General features: G+C 35.7%; 3 protein-coding genes across 3 annotated transcripts; 2 read left to right on the forward strand and 1 right to left on the reverse strand.

The window, feature by feature from the left end:
* Positions 1-264: 264 nt before the first annotated feature.
* Positions 265-5,493, forward strand: LOC133305325 (VIN3-like protein 2). Its single transcript, XM_061505506.1, has 5 exons — positions 265-445; positions 568-664; positions 1,790-2,471; positions 3,554-3,873; positions 4,134-5,493. The coding sequence occupies exons 2-5, from the start codon at positions 640-642 to the stop codon at positions 5,312-5,314; spliced, it is 2,208 nt and encodes a 735-aa protein (XP_061361490.1). The 5' UTR covers positions 265-445; positions 568-639; the 3' UTR covers positions 5,315-5,493.
* A 1,256-nt stretch (positions 5,494-6,749) lies between these two features.
* LOC133305452 (ribulose bisphosphate carboxylase small subunit, chloroplastic 1-like) lies at positions 6,750-7,852 on the forward strand. Its single transcript, XM_061505681.1, has 3 exons — positions 6,750-6,978; positions 7,133-7,264; positions 7,589-7,852. The coding sequence occupies exons 1-3, from the start codon at positions 6,832-6,834 to the stop codon at positions 7,826-7,828; spliced, it is 519 nt and encodes a 172-aa protein (XP_061361665.1). The 5' UTR covers positions 6,750-6,831; the 3' UTR covers positions 7,829-7,852.
* A 1,563-nt stretch (positions 7,853-9,415) lies between these two features.
* Positions 9,416-13,201, reverse strand: LOC133305507 (uncharacterized). The gene is made up of 2 exons (XM_061505746.1): positions 12,549-13,201; positions 9,416-10,212 (listed from the first exon to the last, which is right to left on the reverse strand). Exon 1 carries the CDS (start codon positions 13,116-13,118, stop codon positions 12,561-12,563), a length of 558 nt encoding a protein of 185 aa, XP_061361730.1. The 5' UTR covers positions 13,119-13,201; the 3' UTR covers positions 9,416-10,212; positions 12,549-12,560.
* Positions 13,202-13,914: the final 713 nt, after the last annotated feature.

A 13,914-nucleotide genomic window follows, 5' to 3' on the forward strand; every position in this document is an offset into this window, starting at 1 on the left:
AAATAATTATGATCAAATAACATGATTATTAGATAATCAGATTTTAACCATGTTATCTCCTCGTAGATGCTAGAAAGAAGCAAAGGGCTATTTTAGTAAATTAAGATGTTAGACTATTCCAATTTCCAACAGAAAGGATCGCTGAAATTAAAAAAAAATGTTGTCGAGCGAGTCAGTGAGCATCGCAATAGCAACAGCAATAACATGCAGTTGCTTTTTATTTATTGATTTTTTGTATGTAACAAACATAGCAACTCTCTATCTTTCTCTCTCTACAAATTAGAAGCTTTCTCTCTCTAAAAACAAGGTCCTCTCCACCTCCTCCTCGAATCTCTCTCTTTTTCACACGCATAGAAAGAGATAGAGAGAGAGAGAGAGTGTGTGTGAACCAGTTTTCGGTTAATGGATTGGTTCTCTCTTCTACAATTACAAGCATCATTTCTTGGTATTTGTTATTTCATTCCCTTTCAATCTCTCTCTCTCTCTCTCTCTCTCTCTCTCTTATATTTTCTTATTTTTCCTTAAATTAATCATCTTTTGGTTCATATACGGCGACCCATGATGCAGGTTCGAAGAAGTTTTGGGCTTTTTGTGGTGGTAATGCGGTGGGATGAGTGATTCCTTCTTGTTACATAGCTAATGGCTACGGAATCGTCTTTTGAGGGTAACGCCTCCCTAACTAGCTTATTTTATCTCTATATTCATCTGGGTTTCCTCTAATTTTCATTTATATGTCACTATTTTGTTATTTTGGAACTGGGGTGATTGAATTCTACGAAGGATTCGTCATCTGCGTTATGCTCAGGCTCCGGAGACTTAACTCACCACCTAATTTGACGATCCATCTGTTCATTAATCTGTATGGTGTTCTAGCATTGTAACATATCTGATTTTTCTGGGGGTTGATTTAATTTGTTGTGATCTCTCCCTTTGTGCCCTTTCTGAATATTGGATTGTGATTAGTTTTTCTTTTTCTTTTTTATTTCATATTTAGTTTTTAATGAGAGGTTTTTTTTTTTTTTTTTTGTATATAAGAGATAGAGGTTTTTTAATTAAATTAATTTTTTTTTTAATTTTCTCTTGTGGTTCTTCTGGCTTTTGGTTTAGAATCTATTCTATGCCATTTGGGGCCACAGAGTTCCTGACATGAGCGGTGTAAAATATTTTATTGATGCATTATGAGGGAGGTAGGAGGCTTGATTGAAGTAAGCTCGTATTTTATGATATGTGAACGTGCCAGCTACTAAATTAACTGGTCTATGTGTTGTCTATTAGGAGAATATGGAGTCACCTATAAAAGTCTAAGGAAGTTAAGTTCATTTGCCTAATTGGCTGACTTGACTAGTCCATTAAGCGAGTTCTCCAATGGTTTTGTTTTCTACTCTATTTCAAGTGGTTGGGATGTCCTTGTGACGAAAAGTCAACCAGTTCCAGTTGTATACATTTTATTATATTGCTTTTTTTTGGTTATTTTTTAAGTGGTCAATAATCAATATTTTAGAGTATAAGAAAATTGGCCCCTTAACTTGTCAGATAATTTGCTGGACTGATTTGTTACGCATGTAAAAGATAATTGCATTCTATTTGCGTGTAAAAGGTAAAGCTTTTCTGCTTGTAGTCTCATAAATTTTCCATTTTCTTGATGATGACATGTCTAGCATGAATACAAGTTGCTGCAAGAGTCTTTATGGAACTAGATTTGTGTCCTTTATTAATTGGAATTTTATAAGTTGGAATTCTATCATGCATCTAATTTACTGATATAGGTTTCCTTTTTCCTTGATCCTAGGTGTTACACTTGATCCTTCTAAATGCAGTAAGTTGAGTATGGAGGAAAAACGGGAACTTGTATATGAAATATCTAAGTGGTCTCATGGTGCATCCGAGATGCTGCAGTCATGGAGCCGTCAAGAGATTTTGCAAATATTGTGTGCGGAGATGGGAAAAGAAAGGAAGTATACTGGGCTGACAAAGTTGAAAATTATAGAAAACCTTTTAAAAATTGTTTCTGAAAAGAAATCAGGAGGCCATGAAATTGCATCAGACCCTGAACCACATTCTTTTTCTGCACATGGTCAGAAACCAGCTAAAAGGCAGAGAAAAAGTGATAATCCATCTCGATTGCCTGTTCCTGAGAACAATGTTTCAGACAATAATGGCGGTGATGTGGGTAATAGTAATACCACATACTGCAAAAACTCAGCTTGCAAAGCTACACTAAATCAAGCAGATGCATTCTGCAAAAGGTGTTCATGCTGCATTTGTCATCAATTTGATGACAACAAAGACCCTAGCCTATGGTTAATATGTAGCTCTGAGACTCCTTTTCCTGGTATTTCTTGTGGCTTGTCATGCCACCTTGAGTGTGCTTTAAAACATGATGGTTCTGGAATTGGCAAAGATGGTGAGCGTCCTAAGCTTGATGGAGGCTTCTACTGTGTATCTTGTGGGAAGATAAATGATTTACTCGGGTAATTATACCGATGTTTTTCTGTTTCTTAGATGACATTATGTATCCATTTAAAAATTTCTGCTTCTATTTTCCCCTCTTTCCCTATTTTTCTCTGTCTTGGAGTATCTTTTACTCTAGAAGCTTTCAATACGTGCAAATTATTTATATGAATCAGGATTCAGGAAGATTGTATTTAGTCTTTTGTTGTTTACTAGATACATCAGAAGACTTTCGGAATAGACAATTAGGAAAGAAATAAGTTAACGGAGTCTACTTATAGTTCTATTCATTCTAAAAGCCTTCGAATTCTCGTCAACAATATAATAGAGTTAGCAGAATTATTTGGTTCGACTGTATGAAATGAGTCAATAATATAAATGGAAATCTCTCTCTTCTCTTTCTTGGAGTGTCTTCTTCACTAGAAGCTTTTAATACATACAAGTTATTTATATGTATCAGGATTCAGGAAGATTGTATTGTCTTTTATTGATTTCAAGATACATGAAAAGACTTTCTGAATAGACAATATGGAAGAAATAAGTCAACTAGGTCTTTTAATAATACTCTTCATGCTGAAGTTAAAGTCTTCTCCTTCTTCATGCTGCAGTCTTACAATTTTGTGATCAATTGAATACCAGTTAGCAAAATTATTTGGTTTAACTGTATGAAATGAATCAATAATATAAATGGAAATCTCTCTCTCTCTCTCTTAATCCTTTCCTACTTTTATTTTGCTGAGTTCAAAAGGCTTTTAGGTTGTGTATAATAGCGAATAGAATCTTAGCATTATTTAGTTCAAAATTTGCTTTAAATATGCGTAAGACTGCCATTTGAAGATGAATCTTAGGTATGATCAGTATTGTGAAAGACAGAGAGAGAGAGAATGATAAATTGTAAAATATTTTTTTGCATTGCTTAGCTACAGTGATTATTGAACTCTACTCAACACTATGGAAAATTATTGCAATTGTTCAATCAAAAGATGGTAAAATTGTTCCTTTAATATGTGGAGTGTGTGCTATATTCCTTTTAGGATGCAATTTTGGAAAATATGTAGGGTAAGATCATTCTCATCTGGTGTTGTTTCTTAAAATGTATTAGATGCTGGAGAAAACAACTGACAGTAGCGAAGGATGCCAGACGTGTAGATGTACTCTGTTATCGCGTCTCCTTAAGCCAGAGACTTCTACAAGGGACTGAAATGTATCAAAAACTTTATGAAATTGTTGATGAAGCCGTGAAGAAACTTGAACCTGAAGTGGGTCCACTGATTGGCTCACCAATGAAGATTGGTAGGGGGATTGTGAACAGGCTTTCGTCAGGACCCGAGGTTCAGAAACTCTGTGGTTTTGCTCTGGAATCACTTGATTCACTGCTTTCTAAAAGGATCTTGCCTTTGTCACCTAATCCAACAATTCAAGGTTATCACTCTTTTTTTAATTTTATTTTTTCAATTTCCCTTGTGGCTCTATATCATTCTAATAAAGTGCAAGCTCATCTGCTGATTTTTGTACCCAAAATAAAAAATAAAAAATCTACTGATTGGATGGTGATCTGTGCGACAAGCATTGTAAATTTGTTCTATGGAACTAACTATTTTTACTACTTCCATTTGTTTTATCTTAATATTTACTTCTTGTTTGTGTAAACATGCCAACTACTAACTGCTTCACATTTTTAGATGCACATTTGCTGGCTCCAAATATTGTGAGGTTTGAAAATGTCACTGCAACAACCCTTACTGTTATTTTGGGTTCTGAAGATCGTTCTGGAGAAAATATTGCGGGTTACACCTTGTGGCATCGCAAAGCTGATGATGCGGACTATCCAGTGGACCCAACTTGCACTATGCTCCTACCAAGTAGAAGGTTCAGTATCAGAGGTCTTATTCCAGCTACAGAGTACAGTTTCAAAGTTGTTTCCAATGATTCGAGGGAGTTGGGTATGTGTGAAGTTCAATTCTCAACAGAGCATGGTGAGGATGAAGTCCCTAATTGCTCAGCAACAGAAAGGAGTCAGAGCCCAGTAACCAACTGTAGCAGCCTTTCCAATCCGTCATCAGTGGAAGACGAAACTAATAACAGTAATCCATACAGTGACCAGACTGATAATCGAGCCGATAATTACCATTCGTATCACAAGGATAGTAACCAGCTTGCTTCTGGAAATTTATCTAATGGTGCTATTAACTGTTCCAATATAGTTCCCACGGATGCAGATTCTTTGTCAGACAAGCAGAATGCTGTAGGAATGGCTGTCTCCATACCTAGTTCTGATATATTAAAGCTTGAAAACAAGCATTCATCAGAGGAACAAGTCACTGAGGAAATGAGCACTGATGATGGTTTGAATTCCCCAGTACTAACGGGGAGGGAATGTGTGCCATTAATCGGTAGTGCAGAAGGAGGCTTGCCTAATACTCCATGCAAGTTGGAATTACTGAAGGATGGACCAGGAAGAAATGGGAGATCTAAAACCAGTGGCAAAGATCTAGAAAATGGATCCGGGAAAAGGGAGGGACCCCAAGATGGAAGCACATCCAAGAAGAGAAGTGGGGAAAGGCAAGACGAAGGTGGTGCAGCCAATGGTTTTTCAGATAGGGATTTTGAGTATTATGTGAAGGTGATTAGATGGTTAGAGTGTGAAGGACACATAGAAAAGAACTTCAGACAGAAATTTCTGACTTGGTACAGCTTAAGGGCAACCCCTCAAGAAGTAAGGATTGTGAAAATATACATTGATACATTCCTTGAAGATCCAGCATCTCTTGCTGAGCAACTTGTTGACACCTTCTCAGAATGTATATCAAGCAAGAGAACATCAGTGGTGCGGGCAGGGTTCTGCATGAAGCTTTGGCACTGACCATATTTTGTAGGTCCAGTTTGAAGCCCCTCCAGGGTTGTGAATTGTGATGCAGTAATTCTTTAGATTTCTATTATTCTTCATTTAGACAGTTATCAAATATATTTATTTCATCATTCTCATTCATATGATGATGTAAGAACTTTATATTTACTTTTATAAATACAGTTACTATTTCAAATTGGTAAAATTTTCAATTCAGGAACTCGGTCGGCACTATATTATCGTTAAACTCTTTGGTAGATAACATTAAAAGATTTGTGCTAAACTAAATCTTCTCTAGTTTTGGCCAGAAGAGACAATAGTGTGTCCTTTTGATACCCAGCTTTGTCTGAAAAAAGAAAATGGCGATCTTCAGTCTTTTACTGCTGAAGAGGCTCTCAATTTGTTTTAGTTTTGACTCATGGAATCTCAATCTTCTACCAATGTCTTGTACTGAACAATTTTTTTTGCGTAGACTGAGCCATCTGTGTAGATTAAGGGAACGATATATTGACACATCATTAATGAACAATACTTAAAACTAACCTAGATATGGTAATAAATATTAATGGGTTTGTCTAGAAATTCAAAATTCCACAACTTAAACTCCATTTTCAACCAAATGCTTGAACTTTGACAATGTTGGTCAAAATTCATACCCAGATAGTAAAGATGGGGGAATTTATCAGATGTTAATGTTGCTAGTTGAGTTCTGTTGTAAGCATGGAGCGATAGAAGTTGAGTTACTGATCGCTTGTTTGATGGAAGTTCCTACAAGAATATTGTGGTTTGTTAGACCAGCCTCGATCGTGATTATTGCAGTAATGGGTTGGTTAATGAAGCACTAAATTGCTTTTATTTGATGCCAATTCCTTAAAGTAATGATGGTTTTATGTGTGTGTGTGTGTGTGTCAGGAATGCTTGTTTCAATGAGAGGACAAATGAGAAATACCAGCATTTTTATTAGATTGCCATAGGTTCAAACTTGTGTAAAGTTCCCATGTTATTCCCACGGTATTCTTCTCACTTTATCTGTGTGCTCCGTAGTTCGGTTTTGCTTGTTTAAATTGAAGAAGCCATTCATAATTTGGCCAGTAAACAAGGTTGTTGAGACACTCACAATGTCCACATCCAACCAAACTTGTTTTCTGTGCATCAGAAAAGCCAAAGGAAAAAGGGGAGGAATCATTTGTTTATTTTATTGAATGGTTAAACTGTTTCTTCAACTTGCTAGCAAATATACCTCAGCACCAGGAATTGGCGGGGCCCTCTACCTTCACTCTTAATAAAAGTTAACAAACAATTGTGAAAAGGCAAGGGTTCTTGTACTATATGACTTTTGATGAGATCAAAGCTTTGTAGCCTAATTAAACTCACCATCTCCTTATACATCAGTGAAGCCTATTCCTTTCGTCCTTTTGTTCAACTATTCTTCCTTCTTCAAGATCAAACTTTGGTCTAAGTCATTCATAGTTGTATATCCTCTGTCTTCTCTTTTTTAACCAATCTTCCTTTCAACACCCCACTTGTGTAAAATGTCTGTTGGAACTTTCACAGCACCAGTTGCTGGGGCTGGCTTTGTTGGCTTGAAGTCCAACATGTCAACTCTTTGGCCTACTACAGAATCCATTTGTTGGAAAAGGAAGACTGTTTCCAATGGTTCTAAAACTCACTGCATGAAGGTGAAGTCATCTAATGAATTATCCACAATTGTTAAGATGGTTATATACTTTATATTTATTAGTACCCTCAAACTGTTCCTTTTTTTTTTCTTTTTCTTTCAACGACCTCTTTTGTAATATGCTTTAATATGTGATATGATTAAACTTGAAACAGACATGGAATCCCATCAATAATAAGAAGTTCGAAACACTGTCCTACTTACCACCCCTTTCAGATGACTCCATAGCAAAGGAGATTGACTACATGCTCAAGAAGGGATGGATCCCTTGCCTTGAATTTGATGAGGTTAGTTTAAGATAAATTTAGATTATAACGTAGATTTAAGTTTTTTTTTTCTTTGAAAAAATAATTAAATACAATAGATCTGTTTATATTGATTCATCTGGAATATTTACATGAAAACTAGCAATTCTCAAATTTTCATCATGATCCAATAAAACTTTAATGTTTATTATTATTATTATGAGGGTTGTTCTTAGGGTATATTTATTGAGAGGAACCATTCATTTTATGTTTTTCTATTGATGCTTTGGTTTTTTGTAAGCAACCTTGTATATGTAACTGATAGTAAGATTGAATTGAACTATGTGTTGTGTGGAACATGGAAAGTTGGGGTGTATACGTAGAGAAAACAGCCAGATGCCAGGGTACTATGATGGGAGGTATTGGACATTGTGGAAGCTACCAATGTTTGGTGTCACCGATCCTTCACAAGTGCTGAAGGAGATAAATGAATGCAAACAGGCATATCCAAATGCATATATACGCTGCTTAGCATTTGACAACCAGCGCCACATGCAGTCCATGGCTTTTATCATTCAGAAACCTGCTAGCACCACTAGCACTTGAGCCTTTTTGCTCTTATTTCTCTTCCAATCCTTGTTAAAATTCTCAATCTTTTCTCCTCTTTTTATTTTAAATGTAATGTGAAGTTTACTATTTACTCATCTAGCTTATATTATTACTGTTTGAGCAGGAATATAAATATGCTTCAGCTTTTGGTTTGATTTTCAATGCTGAAATGATTCGTTGATTGTCTAGGAGTATTATTATGATTCGTTGACTTGGAAATGATTCGTTAATTATTATGATACACTTTTAATTGTTCATTTTAGATATAAATTCTCTAGGAGTATTTTCCCCTTTTTATCAAAACCTTTATGCGTAAATTAACTGTGCTTTGGTCCCACTCCCGTGGTTGATTCCATGTTCAAGGATTGGGGGATTAAATATGTAATTTCCAACAACAACAAAAATTATGATGGATTGTTTGATTATGTTTTGATTTTTTTTTTATTCTTAAAACTATTTTGTAGAATAGTTAAGAAAATAAATGTTTTTTTTATTGAGAGATGTTATACTTACAACCTATTTTCGTTTACAACTTGTTATAACCATATCTTAACCGTTGATTTTCGCCAATCAACGATTATCATTTATTGCGAATTAATAATTAATTAATAAATTTGTTTTGCGAAAATTTTAACCGTTGATTGACAAAAATTAATGGTTAAGATATGGTTGTAAGAGGTCGTAAGTATAACCTTCTTTTTTTATTTATTTTTTGTTTTGAAAGTTAAAAACCAAAATACAAAAAATAAAATTAAAATAAAAATAAATCAGACATTTTCTTTAAATTTAATTATAAAAAAAACAATTACAATTTTTAAAAAAAAATTTACAAAAGAAACTTTACCAAATGAGTTTTAAAAATAAAAAAAATCAAAAAATTGTTTTTCAAAACGAATTTCAAACAAGTTGATAATTACTGGCAAAACCAGCCCATAGACTTCAGTATGTATCCTAAACAATAATATTTGTAATAATCAATTGAGTTAGTGGGTTATGAATACTCATGGATTTGACCTCTGCGCCCCTTGTTTCCTTGGAAGTGAAGCGTGAAAGTGGTCCACAAACAATAATTTAAGTTACTGAAAGTTGTCCTTTTATTTTAAAAATATAACGGTGAAGCACAAATGAATAAATGATGCATTTTTTTAAAGATTTTATTAATCTCATGTTAAAGAAGATAATCTCATGTCATAGAGATAAACTTGTGAATTCCACCACCTGAAAAATAAAAAGAAAAGAAAAGAAAAAGATGACACAATTATCGAAGGGTGTGTAGGAGATAAATTTATTACATGTATGTAGCATAAGAGTAATTTTTTTTCCTTTTTTTAATAAGCAAGCTATTGATAAGGAATAAATCATATAAATTCAAAAACATTTTTATCCATTAGAAAACTTAATTTTGAGGCTCAAACCAAGAATTGAATATAAAGATAAGCAACCAAACAATTTTGATACTAACTTTTAAAAGATTATTAAGAAAAGCACAAATAAATTGGGAAACCTTACTGTTTGCACACACGAAAATTTTAGTGCACGAGACTTCTACTATTGTGAGGTTTAAAGAGTCAGGGTAAGCAACAAGAAAAAAGTTCTGCTTTCATTACCCGAAATCATGACCATTGCGTTAAGACTCATATTCTAAGATTGACAGCAAAGATTAATGAAGCATTTGAGGCAGGAACCAGAATGTGTAGAAAATTATCTTACATGGGTCCTTATCCTATATTCTCACCAAGAATAATTATCGTATGAGGATCCTCAATGGAGGAATCATTGCGAGTCAACTCATGTTTCTATGTAGTACAAAGCTCTGCCTCACTCAGATTTCAGCACCGCATAAGATGTTTAGCTTTAATCCTCTGCGTTTCTTCCTGAGTGCAGTTCAAAGTTCACAACAAAACCAATCCCAATCATGGTCGTCCATTGGTCATGATATTGAAGTCCAGATACTTCAATCAAAGCTCGTGCATCTCAGGGATAATTCTTGCTGCTAATATCAATTTGAGGAATTCTTAAGTGCTCATCAAGAGTAATTAAATGTGTATAACGTTAGAATTCTGTTTAGATTTAGGTTAGCCAGTTAACAAGCTACCACATCAATTGGTCATGAGATTGAAATCCAGAATCATCTGACTCCATAATCAAAGCAAGTGCATCTCAAGAGGCATGCAGTTAAATCCACACACTGCATGAAAATTTAGCGAATTCTTTGAATGCTACTTGTCAATTAGATAGGTACGAAATATAACATGCCTAAAACAAATTACACTGGACGTTGAGCTGAAGGTAATACAAGAAGCTTTCATTTTCAGTCCCGCCAAGAGTTTCAGGCTCCAAGTTTCCATATGATTGAACCCCCACAAAAAGAAATTACCCATCTGCAATGAACAATGGCGATACTTGATTAAGCAAAAGACATTTTGTGATACGCACATGAACACATAAAATGAGGAAGACTATATTTGAGTTTTGCATGAAAATGAAAAAAATGGCCCCACTCATTCATAAGCCTCACCTAATTGGTTATTTGAAATTCGTAAAAATTTTGTAGAAATCAATTCATGCAAAATAGCACTACTCTTAAGCAAAACCAGCAACTCTCTAGATAATCTGCTGAACTTTTTTCATTTGTTACAGCTAAGAGGCATGCAACCAACATTGGTGTACACAAGAAAAAATTTCAATGCTGGGAAATTAGTCTTAGCATAATGTGTTTCGAAATTTAGGAACACAAGTTATACAAATGAAGAATATAATAGAATATTTATCTTTTTTTTTTTGGGGGGGGGGGGGGGGGGGGGGGGGACACATTATTATTATTATAAGCACACATGAATGTGGAGGGTTTTTCAGACAGGGGTTCACACCTTATGTTCCCACAGTCTAACTGCTTGTAATCTCTCTCTAGGCTCCAATCTTAAACTAAGCCTCTAACAAAGATAAGTTCATTCTACAAAGAGTCATGAATAACAAATACTTCGCATTCCTGAAGGTGCACAACTCAAAAGTTCCCTCCAACACGCCTTTCAATTCTTTGATAAATAGTCCCCAACATTGCATGTCCAAGAACGACTAGGTAGACAATAATGTTTTGCCTGCCTAAGAATCCTATGGTGTTTGCTTCTGCACGGACTGACTTGGCAGCATAGAAGCTTTGAATATGATACTATAAAGAGAATGTGATTTCCACAAGAATGAAAAAGGATTACACTAATTTGACTTGGAACATAGAAGAAAAAAATAAAATGGTAATTACTTTGTCACTCCTTCCTTCCCATGTCAGAATCTTCTCTTTGCACATGTGTCCACTCGGAACGGAGGCATGCACACTAACCCACCATCCAGCTTAACTTTTAACAATTAACCAATCCCATGTGTGTTTGACATGAATTTAAAAGGAATTTGAAGACAACCTCTGAATTTAACACAAAGCTAGGGATATGTAACGAGCCCAAACACTTCCATTGACAAGTATTCAAAACTCCACCCTAGTATACACATATTAAGACAAGAGTCTAAAGTATATTATATTACTACTCTCAACGCCCACATGTTTTCCTCAGATTATATCAACCTCTCCTCTATGTTAAAAACCCAAATCAACCCCACCTTAATTACGAAAAAAAAAAAAATTCCCCATTAAACCCCGACTAGAGAGGGTAGAGGTGGGGGTAATCCTTGTACGCAGTCTTACCTCTGCGTATTTGCAAAAAATCTATTTTCTGAAATCAAACATGTGACCTTTCAGTCACAAAGGAACAGTTTCAATACTGCTCCAAGATTCAAATCCCCCTTCATTGCGAAATTTGAAAAAATATATTTTTAAAAAATCAGAGGGAGGAGGTTGGGTGTTAGTAGTAATTACAGAAGGTTTGAGCAAGTTTGCATAGAGGGGAGGATAGTCAGTTTGTGTGACGGATAAAATGTAGGCAAGGAGAGAGTAATTTTATTCTAAGAGAAAGTTTGATAGGGGAGTGAGAGGGGGTTAAATTTTAACTGAGTACTGATTGATGTGCTTTTGTTGGCCAAGAAAAAAATAAAACTAGAAATTTTTCATGTATTTAATACTCTCCATTTTGGGAGTAATAGTTACCCTAGTCAGGCGTGGCGTAACAGAGCAGAAGAAAAAAAATAAAATACAGGGACCCAAACACAGAGTGATTGAAGATGAAGAAGGGGTGGATTGTGGAGGATGAAGAACGACGACAGTCCCATCCTCCACAATATAGATAACTGCCCTGCTACAAAACCGACAAAGATTGCTTGAATGAATTTACAACTAATAGTCTAATTTTATTAGGTCTTAGTCTTAGTTCCAGAGACAGTTTACAGATAAACACCGACTGAATCAATCTCAAGTATAAAACGTTTTGACAACACTCTAGCATCACAAGAGAGCTAACAACCACAACCCAATTGAGCTAATCTCAAGCTACACAAGAACGCGAAACTATAAAGATAATACATAAAAAGAATGGTACACTCCAACAACATAAAAAATAGCTATCAGCCGAAATTAGCTCCAGTGCAAACACACACGGTTACTACATCACTCAATTGAAAACATATATAAGCATAATCTGGAAGAGGAAAATAATTCAATTTTAAATCACATGCCGAACTAAGCTAAACCCTAACCTGATCGCAACTATCAAAGTCGAAATAAACCCTAATCCATCACTATTTGCTAGAGATGAAAGAAAATTGAACACACCTCAATCGCAATCTAGCGATTCTTCTCAGCAGGCAATGGACGATTAAAGCCTCCACGGCGGTTCATGTACTGTCTAGGTTGGCGCTTGGTGACGGCTCTGACGCCACTGACGTCAGCACCAGGAACGGGCTTTCCCTTGGTGGAGTCAAATCCCGTGGGAATCCCTAGCATCTTCATCATCTCCATCTCGTCCTCGTTCACCTCAACTTCTTCTCCACCTCCATTCTCCTTATGCTTCTGCTGCTGTTCCTTCGCGATCCCATCCACGAAATCCGACACCACTTTCTTCGTCTCCTTATGCTCCTCCTCCACAGAACCTCTCCGGTGACGCTTCCTCGGAGGGTCGGGGGTAGGCGTCCTGTTGCGACGCCGACGGGAGCGTTCGCCGGGAGAGCGCGAGCGGTCAGGGGAGCGCGTGTGGCGGGAGCGGCCACGATCAGGTGAACGCGTACGCGATCTCTTGCTGCGTCCTCGATCTCGTTCACGCTCATCCTTGTCTCTTCTTCGTTCCCTTTCTCTGTCACGAGTTCGGTCACGTTCTCGGTCTCTGTCTCGGTCTCGGTCACTCATGGTGTAACTGTAAGGTGGCGTTTGGGTTCATGGTTCACTTTGGCAAAGCCCTATAATAACCCACCCTTGCACCCTTGCGAGTAAGGCTTCGTGGGTACTAATCGTATTGGCATAACGAGATTTATTTGTTTGTAATTAACGATATTTGTTTTTTAAAATTCACAGTAAAAATTGATTCATAATTGACTTTGCCAAAAAAAAATTAAATATTTTTTTATCATGGTTTTTTGGGTTCAGAATTGATCTTTTTATTTGAAGTTCATAACATGAGCCCAAATGCCAAATTCGTTAAATATCTAAGTTGGGTTCAGCCCGCTATTTGGAAAGCAGATGGATCAATAGCAATGCTTGAGATATTGTATTTGTACCCAACTTAACTAAGGGACTGTTTGGATGAGTTTTTTTTTTTAAAAACCTGCTTTTTTTAAGGGAAAAAAGCACTTCTCGAATAAAATCTATTTGAATGTCTGCTTTTAAAAAAAGTAGAAGTCGTAAAAAAAGTCAAAAACTTACTTTTTTCAGAAGCTAAAAATTTTAGCTTCTAAAAAAAAGCATAAGTCAAAAGCCAAATACTTTTTTTCAAAAATCAAATATTTTTTAAAAATCTAAGTAGCTATAACTTTTATAGAAAGTGCTTTTAAAATAAGAAAGTCATAAAAAGGACTTTTTTTACAAGCCAATACAAACGAGCCCAAAGCCTATAAGCACGTCACTAAAACAGCCTTCAAATTTAACATTGTTTTTGGATTCTCTTTTTGATAATGGAATGACATGAAACTATTAGAAATATTGAATA

The sequence above is a fragment of the Gastrolobium bilobum genome, unplaced genomic scaffold (genome assembly GCF_033153095.1).
Source record: "Gastrolobium bilobum isolate Gb01-03AN ecotype WA unplaced genomic scaffold, APGP_CSIRO_Gbil_v1 utg1221, whole genome shotgun sequence".
Taxonomy (NCBI): Eukaryota; Viridiplantae; Streptophyta; class Magnoliopsida; order Fabales; family Fabaceae; genus Gastrolobium; species Gastrolobium bilobum.